General features: G+C 46.1%; 1 protein-coding gene across 4 annotated transcripts in view; it reads left to right on the plus strand.

The window, feature by feature from the left end:
* The window catches only part of KIF26B (kinesin family member 26B), a 517,449-nt gene that overhangs the window by 437,812 nt on the left and 63,200 nt on the right, over positions 1–16,437 (plus strand). For all 4 annotated transcript variants that reach the window (XM_051820805.2, XM_051820806.2, XM_008268162.4 and 1 more), the window contains one exon: positions 11,990–12,149. In XM_051820805.2, coding sequence (XP_051676765.2) covers positions 11,990–12,149 — 160 coding nt within the window. The remainder of the gene's footprint in view (positions 1–11,989; positions 12,150–16,437) is intronic.

Raw genomic sequence — 16,437 nt, forward strand, 5'->3', positions numbered from 1 at the left:
GCCCTGGCTTTCTCTTTGAGGTGTTTTCAGCCTAAAAGTTCTGACTTTTGGGAGCCACACTCATAGTCTCATTTTTGCTTTAAATTTCTCCAAAGAAATTCAAGAACTTAACATACTTGTGCAGTTAACTGGGAATAGATATTTTCTAGATTTTTTTGAGGATTTATTTATTTGAAAGGCAGGGTTAGAGAGGGAGGGGGGAGAGATGGAGATGATGGAGATGGAGATAAGGATCTTCTATCTGCTGGCTCACTCCTCAAACAGCTGCAACAGCTCGGGCTGGGCCAGGCCAACCCAGGAACCAGGAACCTCCTCCAGGTCTCCCATGTGGGTGCAGGGGCCCGAGCACCTGGGCTATCCTCTGCCACTTTCCGAGGCACATTAGTGGGGATCTGGACTGGAAGTGGAGCAGCCAGGATTTGAATTGGCATCCATATGGGATGGCAACCCCCAATTTTCTTGATTCTTAAGGTTTTTTTCTGCTCCATAATGTGTCACTCACACATCTGCATCAGCTTAAAAAAAAAAACTCATTTTGGCCTAGAAGTTAAGACTTTGCTTGGGATGCCCTCCTCCCCTAACAGAGTGCCTGGGATGGAGTCCTGACTCTGCTCTCAGTTCCAGACTCCTTCCTGTGTGTGCCCTGGGAGGTGACAAGGGATGGCTCAAGGAGCTGGATCCCTGCCTCCCATGTTGGAGACCCAGACTGCATGCTGGGCTCCCGGCTTTCATGTGGCCCCTGTAGGCTGCTGTGGACATTTGAGGGATAAGCCTGCAAATGGGAGTGCTTGTCTTGCTTGCTCACTCCCTCTTTGCTTCTCTGCCTCTCAAATAAATCAAATAAAACAGAGATAAAACTGATTTTTGTCACATCTTTCCAAAGCATTGGGTTTTATAGAAATATTAACTCTGCTTACAAAATTCCACTTTATTGGTTTATTACTCAGCAAGTACAAGTGGTAGGCATAGGTGTTGGAGGAAACACAGCTGACCTGTTGATGAGGATGCAGGTCCTGGGGAGCCAAAATGCAGAGACAAACCAGACAACAGTGCTATGTATCAGAGTCCCCTAGAGAGGCTGGCGTTTGTGATGTAGGCATCCTGGAGCCAGGAGCTCCATCCTGGTCCCCTACATAGATGGCAGGGGCCCACGAACTCAGGCCATCTTCCGCTGCCTTCCCAGGTGCAGTAGCAGGAAGCCGGATCGGCAGCAGAGCAGCCGGGGTTCACACTGGCACTCCAATATGGGATGCTGGCTCACATCGACAGCTTAACCCCGCTGCACCCCAACACTGGCCTCCACATGAGATAAGTTCTTGATACTAACACATGGCTTGTGCTCACTCACCTTGCATCACTCCAGCTGAAGCACTGTGTGTGAAATTCAGAATTCTGTGACTACTGCAACCATAGTGGGTAGAGAGCAGATTTTCCATTGTCTAAATATGACCCTCATTTTCAGTCGTGCAGATATAATTACAGGTGTTTGATGATATGATTCTTCAGCACAGTCTAAACTGTGCCTTTTATTCTCTGTTCTGTTTCACTACATGCACATTATGCATTTTATTCCATTACATCAAATGGACTGTTAGAGTCTGAGAGTTCACGTGGGTCCCTGGCTTTGCCTGTTAGTCTGAGGTGTGTGGAATATCTGAGTTCCTCCTGTCCATGTTATTAGGCTGCAAAACAGATGATATTTTGTTTTAAAAATAACTCTTTACACATTGCCATGACCCCATCTTGCATGATACAAAATAGGATAAAAGAGAAACAACCTATCTGGGGATAGTTGGAGGTGAACAAAATCCATATAAAAAGTTCTCTGTCCTTGATGTCCCCCGGGGAGCCAGAGAGTCAAAATAACAATGCTGTATTTTCTGTGTGCATTCATCCCCCATGTCCTCAGAACTGGATGTGGGAATTGGGGGCATATGGGACAGAGAAGGTTAGGGGTAGGATAGGTTCCAGAATGTTCTCGTCCTAGAGCATGGAGTGCCTAGAGCATGCTGTCCATCGGGCTCCTCCTGCTGATGTGCCCAGATACCATGCATGCCCACACTGCCCGTCAGCTCCTCACACACCCGCCGAGACCTGGGCACGCCCATGTCCCACCCCTCTGTGAGCTGCTCTACTAACACCTTTCAACTGTGCTCCAAATTACCTGGCTCCTACAAAAGACCTTGGGAGTCTCCACTCCTGCCTTTACAGTTTTCACTCTGCAGAGAAGGGGGAAAGGCAGAGGGAAGAGTTGCTGGCATAGGCCAGGTGTGATGGTGGAGCTGGGCCACCTGAAATGGTAGGGTTCCATAGGCCTGAAGTGTGCTAGCTGCCTGCTGAATGAGGGGGAGGAAGGGAGATGGTCAGGGGCTGAGTGACATGCCAAGGGCCCGCCCTGCCCTAGGGGAGTTGAGACCGGGTCAGAAAACTGGCCTTGCAGCTCCTGTCCCAGGAAGCAGCTGCTCCATGGAGTGGGAGAAAGAGTGCAGGTGTGGTATCAGACGGACTTTGGTTTGAATCCTAGTGCTACTCCTGGCTCTGTGATCATGGGCATGTTTCCCTTGAGAGCTTTAATGAGATACACTTAGGGTACAATAAACTACATGCATGTAAGTTGTATGATTGGGTACAGTACGTTTTATCATATGTACCATATGTATCTGGTATATGTGTGTGTGTGTATATATATATGCATCTCCATGAAACCATCACCACATCAAGATGATGACCGTATCCATCACTCCTCGAAGGGTCCATGGGACTTTGGTAATCCCTGCCTCCAGCTCCTCTTCCCTCTACCTGCCATACCCATGCAGCCACTCTTCCCTCTTTGGTTGTTATGTACCGGTTTGCATTTCCTGGAGTTCTGTATGAATGGAATCGTAACATACAAACTGTACTCTGTATCTGGGTTCTTTGATTTAGCACAATTATTTTGAGATTCACTCATTTTGCTTGTATCTATAATTCATTTATTTATATTTCTGGATCATGATCCATTGTCTAGATATACCACAGTTTGCTTCCCCTCCCACCTGTTGAAGGATATTTGTGTTGTTTCCACTTGGGAGCTATTACAAATAAGTATACTATTAGCATTCATGTATAAAACATTGTATGCATGTATATTTCTTTTTCTTCTTTATATTTTTATATTTTTCTTTTGGGTAAATACCTAGAACTGGAATGGCTAGATCATATTGTAGATGGATGCTTAATTTTTTAAAAAAGATTTATTCATTTATTTGAAAGAGTTACACAGAGAGAGGAGAGGCAGAGAGAGAGAGGGGTCTTCCATCTGCTGGTTCACTGCCCAGTTGGCCACAATGGCCAAAGCTGTGCCAATCCAAAGCCAGGAGCCAGGAACTTCTTCTGGGTCTCCTATATGGGTGCAGGGGCCCAAGGACTTGGGACATCTTCCACTGCTTTCCCAGGCCACAGCAGAGAGCTGGATCAGAAGTGGAGCAGCTGGTACTTGAACCGGCACCCATATGGGATGCCAGCACTGCAGGTGGCGACTTTACCCTCTATACCACAGTGCCAGCCCCTGCATGTTTAATTTTTAAAGAAACTTCCAAATTGTTTCCTGAAGTGGTTATACCATTTTACATCCCTGTATGGGAGTTTAGTTTCTCTACATCCTCACCAGCCATTGGTATGATCAGTTCTTATATTTTTGCCCTTGTAACATAACAGATGATATGCCCCTTTTCATGTGTCCATTTAACATCCACACATCTTCTTTAGTGTGAAGTATGTGTTCCAATCCTTTATCTTTCTTTACTTTTATAATCTTTAAGTTTTGTAAGCTCCATATATATATATATATATATATATATTCTGGATTAAAAAAAAGTCTTATATATATATGATTTCTGCACTTATTTTTTGTTTTCTTAGTGTCTTGAATAACAGAGCTGTTCATTTTTATAACATCCAGTTTATTTGTATGTTCTTTTATGAACCATGCTTTGGGTATTTTTTTTTTAAGATTTATTGATTTATTTGAAAGTCAAATCTACAGAGAAAGAAGTAGAGATAGAGATAGAGGGAGAGAGAGAGAGGATCTTCCATCTGCTGGTTCATCGCCCTGATGGCTGCAGTGGCCAGGGCTGGGCCAGGCCAATGCCAGGAGCTTTGTCAGGGTCTCCCACGTGGGTCCAGCGAGCCAAGCACCTGGGCCATCTTCCACTATTTTCCCAGGTGCATTAGCAGGGAGCTGGACTGGAAATGGAACAGCTGGGGCTTGAACCAGAGCCCATAGGGATGCTGGCAGCACAGGTGACGGCTTTCCCCACTATGCCACAATAGTGGTGGCAGTTTTTGGTATCAATTCTAAGAAATGTTTGCCTAACTCAAGGTCAAAAAGATTTATTATGCTTTCTTCTGAAAGTTTTATGATTTTAGGTTTTATATTTAGGTTATTGATCCATTTTTAGTTAATTTTTGTATATTGTGCAATGTGTGTGCTCAAGATTTTTTCTTTGTTTTTGCAAATGAATATCCAGTTGTTCAAGTTCCATTTGTTGGAAAAACTTTGTCTACTAAATTACCTTCCTCACGTATCAGTTGTCTATATTGGCATGTGTCTATTTCTAGCTTTTTGTTTTGCTCCATTCATCTGTTTGTCTAATTTTATACCAACACCACACTGTCTTGATTATGGTAGATTTACAATAAGTCTTGAAATGAGATAGTGTTAGTCTTCCAGTGTTCTTATTTTTTATAGTTGTTTTAGCTATTCTTGGTCCCTTGCATTTCCTTATAAATTTTATAATCACATACTTTTTTCTTTTTTTCAAATTTACTTATTTATTTGAAAGGGTGACAGAGAAGGGAGAGGGAGAATTGGAGATATATTCAATGTGCTGGTTCATTCCCCAAATTCCCCAAATGGCCACAATTATTGGGACTGGGCCAGGCCAAAGCCAGGAGCCTGGATCTCCACCCAGGTCTCCTACATGGGTAACGGGCCATCTTCCGCTGCTTCCCCAGGCACATTAGCAGGAAGCTGGATTGGAGGCTGAGCAGCTGGGATTCAAACCACACTCATACAGGATGCCAACATTGTAGGCTGCAGCTTAATGTGCTGTGCCAAAGTGCTGGCCTCTAGAGTCACGTTCTAAATAGGGTTTTTAAAACAATTGTTAACTGAAAAGCCTGCTGGGAGTCTGGGATTGCATTGAATGTATAGAACTGACATTTTTATTTATTTATTTATTTTGGCAGGCAGAGTTAGACAGTGAGAGAGAAAGACAGAGAGAAAGGTCTTCCTTCCATTGTTCACCCCCGAGATGGCTGCTACGGCCTGCACACTATGCCGATCCGAAGCCAGGAGCCAGGAGCTTCTCCTGGTCTCCCATGCGGGTGCAGGGCCCAAGCACTTGGGCCATCCTCCACTGCCCTCCAGGGCCACAGCAGAGAGCTGGATTGGAAGAGGAGCAGCTGGGACCGTTGGATCCTGAAGCACCAGACCTAACACCTCTCGATATTCTATATTTTTATTTTATTGTAAATGCTATTTTAAAATTTCCATTTCTAGGCCAGCACCATGGCTCACTAGGCTAATCCTCCGCCTGCGGCGCTGGCACACCAGGTTCTAGTCCCGGTTGGGGCGCCAGATTCTGTCCTGGTTGCTCCTCTTCCAGTCCAGCTCTCTGCTGTGGCCTGGGAGTGCAGTGGAGGATGGCCCAGGTCCTTGGGCCCTGCACCCGCATGGGAGACCAGGAGGAAGCACCTGGCTCCTGGCTTTGGATCAGCGCGGTGCACCGGCCGCGGCGGCCATAGGAAGACCTTTCTCTCTGTCTCTCTCTCTCACTGTCCACTCTGCCTGTAAAAAAAAAAAAGTAAAAAAATAAGTAAAATTTCAATTTCCTATTGTTTGCTACTACTGTATAGAAATAAAGCACACTTCAAAAAGTTCATGGAAACTGGAAATAAAATACAAGTTTATACTTGTGCTCAGAAAATTAAAATCCTGTTATGTGTGGGAAAATGTACGGCATCGAAAAACTGTGCATGAATTTTCAAAGTCTTTTGCAAAAATATAAACTTTTCATTCTGTTTTTCAGAAACCTTTTCAAAGTACCCTCAATACAATGGGTTTTTATCAACTGCTCTTGCATCCTGCAGCCTTACTAAATTCAGTTACTAGTTCCAAGTAACTTTCTTATGAATTCCACTGGGTTTTCCTCATAGGTGATTTATTTATTTATTTGAAAATCAGAGTTACACAGAGAGAGGAGAGGCAGAGAGAGAGAGAGAGGTCTTCCATCCGATGGTTTACTCCCCAGTTGGCCACAATGGCCGGAGCTGCACTGATCCGAAGTCAGGAACCAGAAGCCTCCTCTGGGTCCCCAACCCGGGTGCAGGGGCTCAAGGACTTGGGCCATCTTCTACTGCTTTCCCAGGCCGTAGTAGAAAGCTGGATCGGAAGTGGAGCACATGGGATGCCGGTGCTTCAGGCCAGGGTGTTAACCTGCTGCGCCACAGCGCTGGCCCCTTCACAGGTGATTATGTCATCTGCCAATAAGGGCAACTTGACTTCTTTCCAATCTGGCCATCCTTTCTTTCTTTCTCTTGTCTTTTTCGTGTTGGATAGAACTTGTAGTACATTGCTGAATACAACTGGTAAAGTGGACCTCCTTGTCTTGTCCCTGACCTTAGAGTGGAGGCCTTTCATCTCTCACCAGTAAGATTAGAATTACAAGAGAACTTCATATTTGTCCAAAAATAACTTAGAAAGTTCATGTGCAGTTTTTTCATAGCCTGCATTAGTCATACAAGGATTGCAATTTTCTGAGCACAAATATAAGCTTATCTTTGGCTACCAGTTTCCATGAACTTTTTAACGTATCCTTGTATTTCTGCACAGTGATAGCAAACAATAGGAAATTTAAGTTTTAAAATGCCATTTTCAGTAGCATCAACAATGTGAAATATTTAGAGATTCTTTTGATCATGGTGAGGCTGTTGCAGTCTATTTATACATTGCTGAAAGTTTTGATTAGGAATGGGTGCTGGATTTGTAAGTGCTATTTCTGTATCTACTGAGAGAATTACATAACTTTTCTTTTTAGTTTGCTAATAAGATAAATTAGATTTTTTTTTTGCTAACCAACCTTGCATTCCTGGAATAAATCCCACTTGCCAGTGGTGTGAAATCCTTTTTATATGTTTCTAGATACAGTTTTCTTATATGATTCTCTGACTTTTTGTTTAGATATTTTGCATTAATGTCCCCGAGCAGTGCTGGTCTGTAGCTTTCTTGTCTTCATTTGCTCTTGTCAGGCTAAGTCCTTATCTCCTAGTATGACTTGGGAGGATTCCTTTTTGTTTCGTTTTCAGGAAGGGTGTGGGCAGCACTGGTGTTTCCTTCGTAGATGTTTCATTCACCAGCACAGCCTTCTGGCTCTGCAGTTTACTCTGTAGAAAGGTTGTTAATGACAGCTCCCTTTCCTTAATGGATATCAGGAGATTGGTAGTATCTGTGTTCTTGAGTGAGCTTCAATCTTTTGTGTCTTTCAACAACTTTGCCCAGTCTTCCAAATTGTCTAAATTACTGGTGAATGTTCCTTGTTGTCCTTTTGCCATCTTTAGAAACGCTAGGTGAGGCTGTCTCTCTCATTTCTGATTCTGATCACTTATATCTTTCTTTCCACGTCAGTCATGCTAGAGATTTATCACTTTCCTTGATCTTAAATAACCAGCTTCTGTTTTCACTGATTTTCCCCATTATACTTGGTTCCCTATGTCACTGATTTCTGCTTCTGTGTGATTCTTTCTCTCCTGATATTTATTTTGTATGTGATCTGCTGATCTCAGTGGAAGCTGTGGTCCTCACTCTGAGATGCTGTTCTCTGTCTCAGGCACTTGACCCCTCACTTCCTCCTGTGTGCATTGTCAGGGACTTCTTACAGGTCTGGGGTGTTCTTCTGATTTTCACTCACTTCAAAACACTTTTAAGTTTCCATTTTGTTTTCTTCTTTGGAGATTATTTGGAGCTGAATTGTTGATTTTTAAAATATTTGGAAATTTCCCAAATATCTTTGTACACTGACTTTTTTAAAAAGATTTATTATTTATTTGAAAGGCAGAGTTACAGAGAGGCACAGGCAGAGAGAGGGAGGGAGGAAAGGAGAGAGAGAGGGAGAGAGAGAACCATTCGCTGTTTTTTAAGACTTACATATTTATTGAAAGGCACAACAACAGAGACCAAGAGACAGAGACAGAGGTCTTCTATCTGCTAGTTCACTACCCAGATGGCCACAACAGCCAGAGCTGGTCCATGTAGAATCCATCTGAGCCTCCCACATGGTGCAGGGGCCCAGCACCTGAGCCGTTTTCCTCTGCCTTCCCAGGCACATTAGCAGGGAACCAGATTGGAAGCAGAACAGCCAGGTCTGAAATCAGCACTGTATGGGATGCCAGCATTGGAGGTGGTGCCTTAATCCCTACACCACAGCACTGACCCCACCATTTCTTTTTAAATTTACTTTCTTCTGGATTTATTAAACATTTTTAATGATTCTACCTTGTACATTTTATTTTGACAGGCAGAGTTAGACAGTGAGAGAGAGAGAGAGAGAGAGAGAGAGGTCTTCCTTTTCCATTGGTTCACCCCACAAATGGCCACTATGGCCAGTGAGCTGCGCAGATCCGAAGCCAGGAGCCAGGTACTTCCTCCTGGTCTCCCATGCAGGTACAGGGCCCAAGCACTTGGGTCATCTTCTGCTGCTTTCCCACACCATTAGCAGGGAGCTGGATTGGAAGAGGAGCATCCAGGACTCAAACCAGCACCCATATGGGATGCCTGTGCCATAGGCAGAGGCTTAGCCTACTGTGCCACAGCACCCGCCCCTTTGTTTTTTTTTTTTTTAATAAATTCCTTTCAAAAAGATTTAGTGGTAAAGAAAAATTATATATTTACCCATGTGGTTGTCACAAAACTCTTAATTCCATTGTATATGTATTTTGTGGGTCTGCTTCTGGTGAATTCTTTCAGCTTTTTAAGTCTACAAATGTGTCTGTTTCCATTTTGTTTTGGAATGATACTTTTGCTGGGTATGTACATCCAGCCCCACAATTTTCAGGACTTAAAAAACATTGTTGATACGTAGCAGGTAAAGCCACCACCTGCGACACCGGCATTTCGATATGAGCATCGGTTCGTGTCCTGGCTGCTCCAATTCCGAACTCGCCCACATGGGAGACCTGGATGAAGCTCCTGGCTCCTGGCTTTGGCCTGGCCTAGCCCAAGCCATTGGGGCCATCTGGGGAATGGACCCGCAGATGCAGGATCTCTGTTTCTCTCTCTCTCTCTCTCTCTCTCTCTCTCTCTCTTTCTCACTAACTCTGACTTTGAAAACCGTCAATCTTAAAAAAATGTTGCCCCACTGTCTTCTTAGTTGTATTATCTCTGCAGTCATTTTTATCTTTGCTCTTTTATATACAGCGTACTTTTCCCCACCTTGGCTGTTTTCACTTAGTTTGATTATGATGTACTTTGGTGAGGTTTTCTTCATATTTCTTGTGCTGAAGGCTCGTTGAGCTTCTTGATTCTGTGGTTTTATAGTTTTTATCAAATTTGGGGCAATCTTGACCAGTATTTCTTCAAGTTTTTTATCTGCACCACACTCTGTCTCCTCCTTCAGGGACTACAATGATACATATTCTCATACTTGGAATTGTCTTAAAATTTTTTCTCTAGGTTATTTTTTTTTTACTTTAAAATTTTCTCCCCATATTCCAGTTTGAATAGCTTATATATTTTTATTTTTTAAAGATTTATTTTATTTATTTGAAAGAATTAGAGAGAGAGGTGGGGGGGTCTTTTCCTTTGGCTGGTTCATCCCAGCTGCAATAGCCAGAGGTGAGTTGATCTGGAGCCGGGAGCCTCTTCTGGGTCTTCCACGTGGGCACAGGGGCCCAAGGACTTGGGCCATCCTCCACTGCTTTCCCAAATGTACCAGCAGGGAGCTGAACCTGAGAGGAGCAGCTGAGACCTGAACCAGCACCCGTATGGGGTGCCAGCACTGTAGGCTGGAGCCCTAACCTGCTGTGCCACAGCACCTGGCCCAGCTTATATATTTCTAAAAGATTTATTTATTTATTTATTTATTTTAAAGGTAGAGTGACAGAGAGGGAGATGCAGAGAGATCTTCTACTGCTGGTTCACTCCGCAAACACTGCAGCAGCCAGGGCTGGGCCACGCAAAAGCCAGAAGCCGGGAACTCCATCCTGGTCTCCCACAGGGAGGGCAGGGGCCCAAGGACTTGGGCCATCTTCCACTGCCTTCCCAGGCACATTAGTGGGAGCTGGGTCAGAAGCAGAGCAGCCAGGACTTGGACCAGCACTCTGATATGGGATGCCAATGTCACCCGTGGCACCTTACCCTGCCGCACCACAACCCCAGCCCCTTGAATAGCTTACACTAAGCTTTCCTTCTGCAGTGGCTAATCTGATTTAAGTCCTGTCCAGTGTATTTGCATTCTCACATACTGGAGTCGTTTACCTCTAAAGGTTCAATCTTGTATCCTTTTAATGTGTCTATTCCATGTGTCTACTTAACTTTAACATTTGAAATACAATTACAACCTTTAATCTGTTTGTCAAGTCTAACATCTGTACTAGTTCTGAGTTGGTTTCAATGATCTCTTCATTATGGGTCTCCTTTTCCTGCCTCTTTGCATATATGATTATTTTTCATTGGGTGCCATCATTTGCATTTAGCTTATTGAGTCCTGGATATTTTTGTAACTTGTGAAGATTGTCCTGGTTTGTCTGGGGATGTGGTTGAGTTTCTTGGAAACAATTTGTCCCCTCTGGTCTTGCTTTGAATATTCATTACCTGTGAGCAGGCCGGCACTCAGTGTAAGGCTGAGGCAAGAGCCTTCTGAGTGTGGCACCCAAGGCCCCAGAGGATTGAAGTTTTCCATCCTGGGTGGTGGGAACAGGTGCTCTTCCTGGCCTGTGGGTTCTGTGTGTCACCACAGCCCACCTTGTCAGGTGGCCCATTCCCTAGCCCTGGCCAGTGTCCTCACGGCCAAGGTGTCTCCTCTCTGCCCTGTAGGCCATTGCCACATTGGTCTCCCTGGGCTCAAAGCTCTGTCTCCTCAGTTCCAGGAGCTACCAGGTTGCTCCTGCATTGCCTCTCCTTGAGCCATGGCACAGAAACTCTCAAAGCCCTAAACCAAGCAATAGGCCCGATTCCCACTTTGCAGGGACCCTGGCCTTCGCTGCCTGATGGGCGGTGCCTTGCAAACAATTGTTTGGCCCATTGTGTTCATTTTCTGGCTGTTTCAGGGAAGATGATCCATCCGGCCCTGGCAGCTTCGTGGCGGCCAGAAACAGAAGTACTCAGAGGAAAGTTAATTGACTTTTCCGAACTGTTATTTTCTCATCTGTATTAGAGAAAAGGATAATGGCAATTAGCTTATGATGCTACCGTGGGAATTTAATGAGGCTGATGTCTGTGCAGCACCTGGCATTTGGCAAACCCTCGGCACCTGGTGTTACTTCTTCCTGTTTTTAACGTGGGCTAGCAACCCAGTTCTTAGCTGAGATTTAGGTTTCAGTCTATCTGATGACCGACCAAAGCAGATACTCAACCTTGGACGATCAGGCTTTCACTGGACGAGGTACAGAATTCTGCTATCCAAAACACGGTTCAGAACAAACCTCTCTACCTTGACGTAGACGTGACTTTCTCTGAAATCTCATCCGGTTCAGCCTACCAGAATTACTTATTTCACATTCGAGTGTCAGTAGATTTTAGAAGGTCAGTGATGTGCAGTGGATGGAATTTTTAAGAGGACCAATGCTATTTGTAATCCCCCACTTAATCTAATCGGGCTATCCTACTGGGCCATGAACTTGAACTTTCTTCCTTGCTCTCTTCCTTTTTCTGAAGGTTTCCCAAGGAACTACGTGATGACCAGGTGAGTGTTTGCAGGAGCTGACCCTCTTCTCTCCTTCTCTCTTGTGTCAGTGTCTGGAGGCCGCAGCCGCCTGCATCTCATTGACCTTGGCAGCTGTGTGAAGGCTCTGAGCAAGAACCGGGAAGGAGGCTCGGGGCTGTGCCTCTCGCTGTCAGCCCTGGGGAACGTCATCCTGGCTCTTGTCAATGGCAGCAAACACATCCCGTACAAGTAAGTGACTCTCCTACCGGCACCGTGGAGTGGGTGAGCACAGCCCCACGGCTGGGTGTGGGACTCGCCATCTGGTTCTTTGTGGAGAGCCTGGGCTCCACGGGCACCACCCGGACCACATGGCTATTCAGCACGAGAGACCAGCCTTAGCTAGTGACTGTGTGAAGTGTCGTCTTCCAACTTGGAACATTCTGGAAGTACCCGGATCGTCGGTTCCAATTCTAACTTCAGGCAGCTTGGAGGAGGCGGGAAATTAGCTCAGTTGAGGTCTCCTACAACAGTTGCTGCTGGTAGCTTGCTGTCACTATTGTGTAGATGTACCTCTTTCAGAGTGATGTGAGCAAGGGGCAGAAGACAGGCATACCCCTGCCCCAGGAGCAGGGCCACCACATTGAACCAGTAAAAATACAGGGTACCCAGTTGGATTTGAGTTCCAGGTGAACGAGAAGCTCACTATGGCCCCTACTATTGCATGGAACGCCGTGGGCATCCTGTGTCTTAGCTGGCACCCCGACTTGAGGGAGTTGTTACAGCTTGGAGAATTCCCAGCCTCCTTCCCATGCAAATGCTACAGCACTTCCAGGATCCTTCCCTCTTCGTGTCACTGCTCCAGGAGGTTGAGATTGGAGCTGCTTCTGTGTCAGGCACAGCCAGAGTCTTGCCATGTGATCTGAGCCTGTGAATGACCCAGCCCTGTCCACCGTCATCCCAGTGTAGCTTTGCCACTGGACAGTGTGGTGTTGGCATGGTGGGCGTTCGGCTGGCTGACCAGGCCCCTGCCGAGGCCCATCCACGCCTCTCATCAGCCATGTGAACCTTCAGCCATCGTGAGCTGAGGGTTGTGGCTCTGCATCCTGTCTCCATCGCTGAAATATAAGACTAAGGATGATAAAGGATGTGGGAGAGGTTTCATGTGTCCGGTAACCAATAATGATAACCTGGTTAGGCCTCTCTTCATCTGAGATGAAAATAATATCTCATTCCAGAGTTGCCAAGAGAATTAAACAAATACACATGGAATCATTTTGGTTAATCTCTAAAAATCCTGTGAAATATGTTCCTATTGTGTGGAAGGCACTAGGAAGCTCAGGCAGCTCATTGTCTGCTGAAATTCAGGGTGAGTCCTTGAGTTCTCTTTCCTGGCTATTCTAAGAGAAATCAGACCTCCACACCCTGAAAAAAAATTTTAAAACACCCCTGTGATTTGATTTTCTACCAGGACAACCATTCCTAGACTGACTTGAGGCCTTATAATGCTTTCTCGGTTCTCGAAATGTGGAGTGGAATCCTAGTTGGATAAATGGCAAAATGGCTTGCCTATCCCTTGGAAGGAATATTTTCTATAAGAAAAAAATTCAAGTGGAAGGTTTATGAGGTTTCATTCTGTGTCATGTCTGCCATTGCACAAACTCAGCTCGTGAGTGTGAAAAGAAAAGAAAAAGGAAGGCATTCTGGAGCCGCAGGTTCATGGTCACGGGTCCTGGAACGCCACTGGAGAGTTACCGGCCTGGCTGGAGTCCCTATCCATGCGTGAGAATCCTGTCCATGTGATAACTGAATGATCATGACGGATATAGGTACAGCTCAAACACCACCTTCGGATGGGGTCATTGATGTATTTATTTCATTCAAGTGCCATCTACAGAATAACATGTCTTTATTTCAATCAGTATGTACTGAATGGACAGTAGGGGGGATGGGTGAATATAAGCATATAAAATTATTTTTAATTCAGTTAAAGTGGCTTCCTTTTGTTACAGTTGGGTTTACTGTAAGCACATGGGCAAACAGTAAGTATTGCTTTTATCATAGGTGAGGGCCTCTTGGTAAATTAAACTGCCCTGACGACCAGCCAGCCACCTGCCCTTTTAAGTGGGCTGAGGGGAGGTGAAAGCCTTGCTCACCAGTCCCCACAGGCATCTCCTGCTTCCAGGCCAGCAGTCCCCTCCTGTTCTGAGGGTGATGTGTGAAGTGTTCCTACATCTTAAATAAGCGCAGACCAATGTAAATGCTGTGTCTGCCTGCGACAGTTGCGGGGTTGTCCTGCCACCCTCAGGACCCCGGCCTGGGGAGCCGCTGGACCTTGGGCACAGGCTTCTCCCAGCTGCCCTTGCCCTGCCCAATCAGCTCACCAGCATACTGCTGAGCTGCCCCTTGCTCAGTGCTGGGAGGCCCAGTGCCCTGGCCACGCCAGCAGCCCCGCCCTCCCCAGCAGGTGTATTGGCTGGTGCATTTGTTGGGCCATCCCTCTGTGTGGCTGTGTAGTGGCTGTAAGAGGCCCTTTCTCAGACACTGTGCATATTCAATGTTTGGCATCTGAAAGTCACATTGCAAAGTGATTAGTAGCCCGGAAACTATGCTCCTTGGAGGCACAGGGATAAGGCAAGGTTGTACTCATGTCACCCAGCCCGTGGGTGGCAGGAAGCAAGGGCGTCACTTGTCACCGTTTCCGAGACCTTGGCAGTTCTGGGCCCACGTGGGTAGCCCACTCCCCGAGTCTCATCAAGCCCCATGATGTATTAGCTGCCTCTGCTCTGCACAGCAGGGGTGCTTCGCACAGCAGGGCGGCCCAGATTTCTTTTATCAATTCCATCAGCGCTCTGAAGCCACATTATGCGGCATTTTGTTTGCATACTAAACACCTTCAGGGTGGCAGATCTTGTCTTTGCACTGGGTGCTTTAGACAGGAAAAGTTCCTGCCCATGTGCTTTGCTCGTATTCTTACTCACAGAGGCGGGGGAAACCCCAGAAAAATCAAGCTCCCTGTTTTTTTCCCCTTCCCCAGCCTCCAAAACACAAAAACTCCAGTACCTGTGCATTTGTCACCATAGACAGCTCTGGGCTGGGAACCTACATTGCTTGTGCTTGCTTCTGGGAAAATAGCTGGAATGTGCACAGAGGGGATATAGGCTGTCCTCATTTCTCTTCATCATCGCACCAGACGATGTGTCATGTGAGCGAGCCCGAAAGGGAGTCTGGATTCATTACGCATCGCAGGCGCTCCCACAGGCACCCTCATGTGCCCTGAGTGGTTCTGACTTTGCAAATGATCCCGCTGTCGACGATGAGAGACGCAGGCGCGGAGCACCACCGTCCCAGCCTCAGCCGGCACATGGCGCAGGCGCGCCAGCGGATCCAGGCGCCATCGGTCCTTTCTCACTGGAGACGCAGGGACGGAAGACAGGGTCGCCATCAGGGGCCCCCAGGCGCCTGGTCAGTTCTGCACTGATAGGATGCGCACGTTTCTCTCTAACTGGGGAAGCTCGTGCCCAGGTCTGCCGTCTCAGTCCTGAACATTTCCACGGTGTGTTTCCAAGTGCCCTTCCTGGTCCCCAGAGGTCTAGAAGGCATCCACTTGATAGACTAGAAAGAACAGGTGAGGGCACTGACATGAGTTCTTATCCCAGAAACAGTATGCCAGGCACACGCCCCTGTTTTTTTTTGTTTTTTTTTTTTTTTTTGTTTTTTTTTTTTCCTAGATCTGAGAAGAATGTCGCTGGTATTTTGATTGAATCTGCAAATTGGCATTGAATCTGCAAATTGCTTTTTGTAGTATGGACATTTTGATGGTATTAATTCTTCCAATCCATGAATATGGAAGGTTTTTTCTTTTGTGTGTGTGTGTGTGTCTGTCTGTCTTCTGTTTATTTCCTTAATGTCTTGTAATTTTCATCTTAGAGATCTTTTGTATCCTTGCTTAAATGTATTCCAGGGCACCTACATTTTTTTGTAGCTATTGTGAATGGTACTGAACATACAAATTCTTTCTCAGCCATGGCTCTGGCTGTGTATCCAAAGACTCTTGATTTCTATGTGTTGTTTTGATGTCCTGCAACTTTGCCAAACTCTCTTATGAGTCCCAGTAGCCTCTTGGTGGATTCTTTTGGTTCCCCTTCAAACAAGGATAATCTGACTTCCTCCTTTTGAACGAAATAGAATTTCTGGTCCTTCTTAGGTGTTGCAGAGAGCAAGCCCGGCCCTTAGAAAGCACAGACTTGGCCCTGCAGGGAGACTTTGGGCCCGGCAGCATTCCGGAGTCCCCACGGTGGCAGGTCGCACTCTCTGCCCGTCGGGCATCAGGATGCCAGCGCTCTGTTTGGGAACAGCGGATATTCAGATATTCCATAACACCTTGGCTGCTGGCTCACAAGGGGTCGTGGAAAGTCCCTCTGGGACCCTGTTGCATTGTGTGCATCTGAGACATTGTGTTCCCAGTCAGCCTGAGAAACGGCTCTGTGTGACCACCTTACGACACCAGTGGTGCTGGTGCCCTGGCTTTTACAGGGTT

Source organism: Oryctolagus cuniculus, chromosome 13, assembly GCF_964237555.1.
Source record: "Oryctolagus cuniculus chromosome 13, mOryCun1.1, whole genome shotgun sequence".
NCBI classification, from domain to species: Eukaryota; Metazoa; Chordata; class Mammalia; order Lagomorpha; family Leporidae; genus Oryctolagus; species Oryctolagus cuniculus.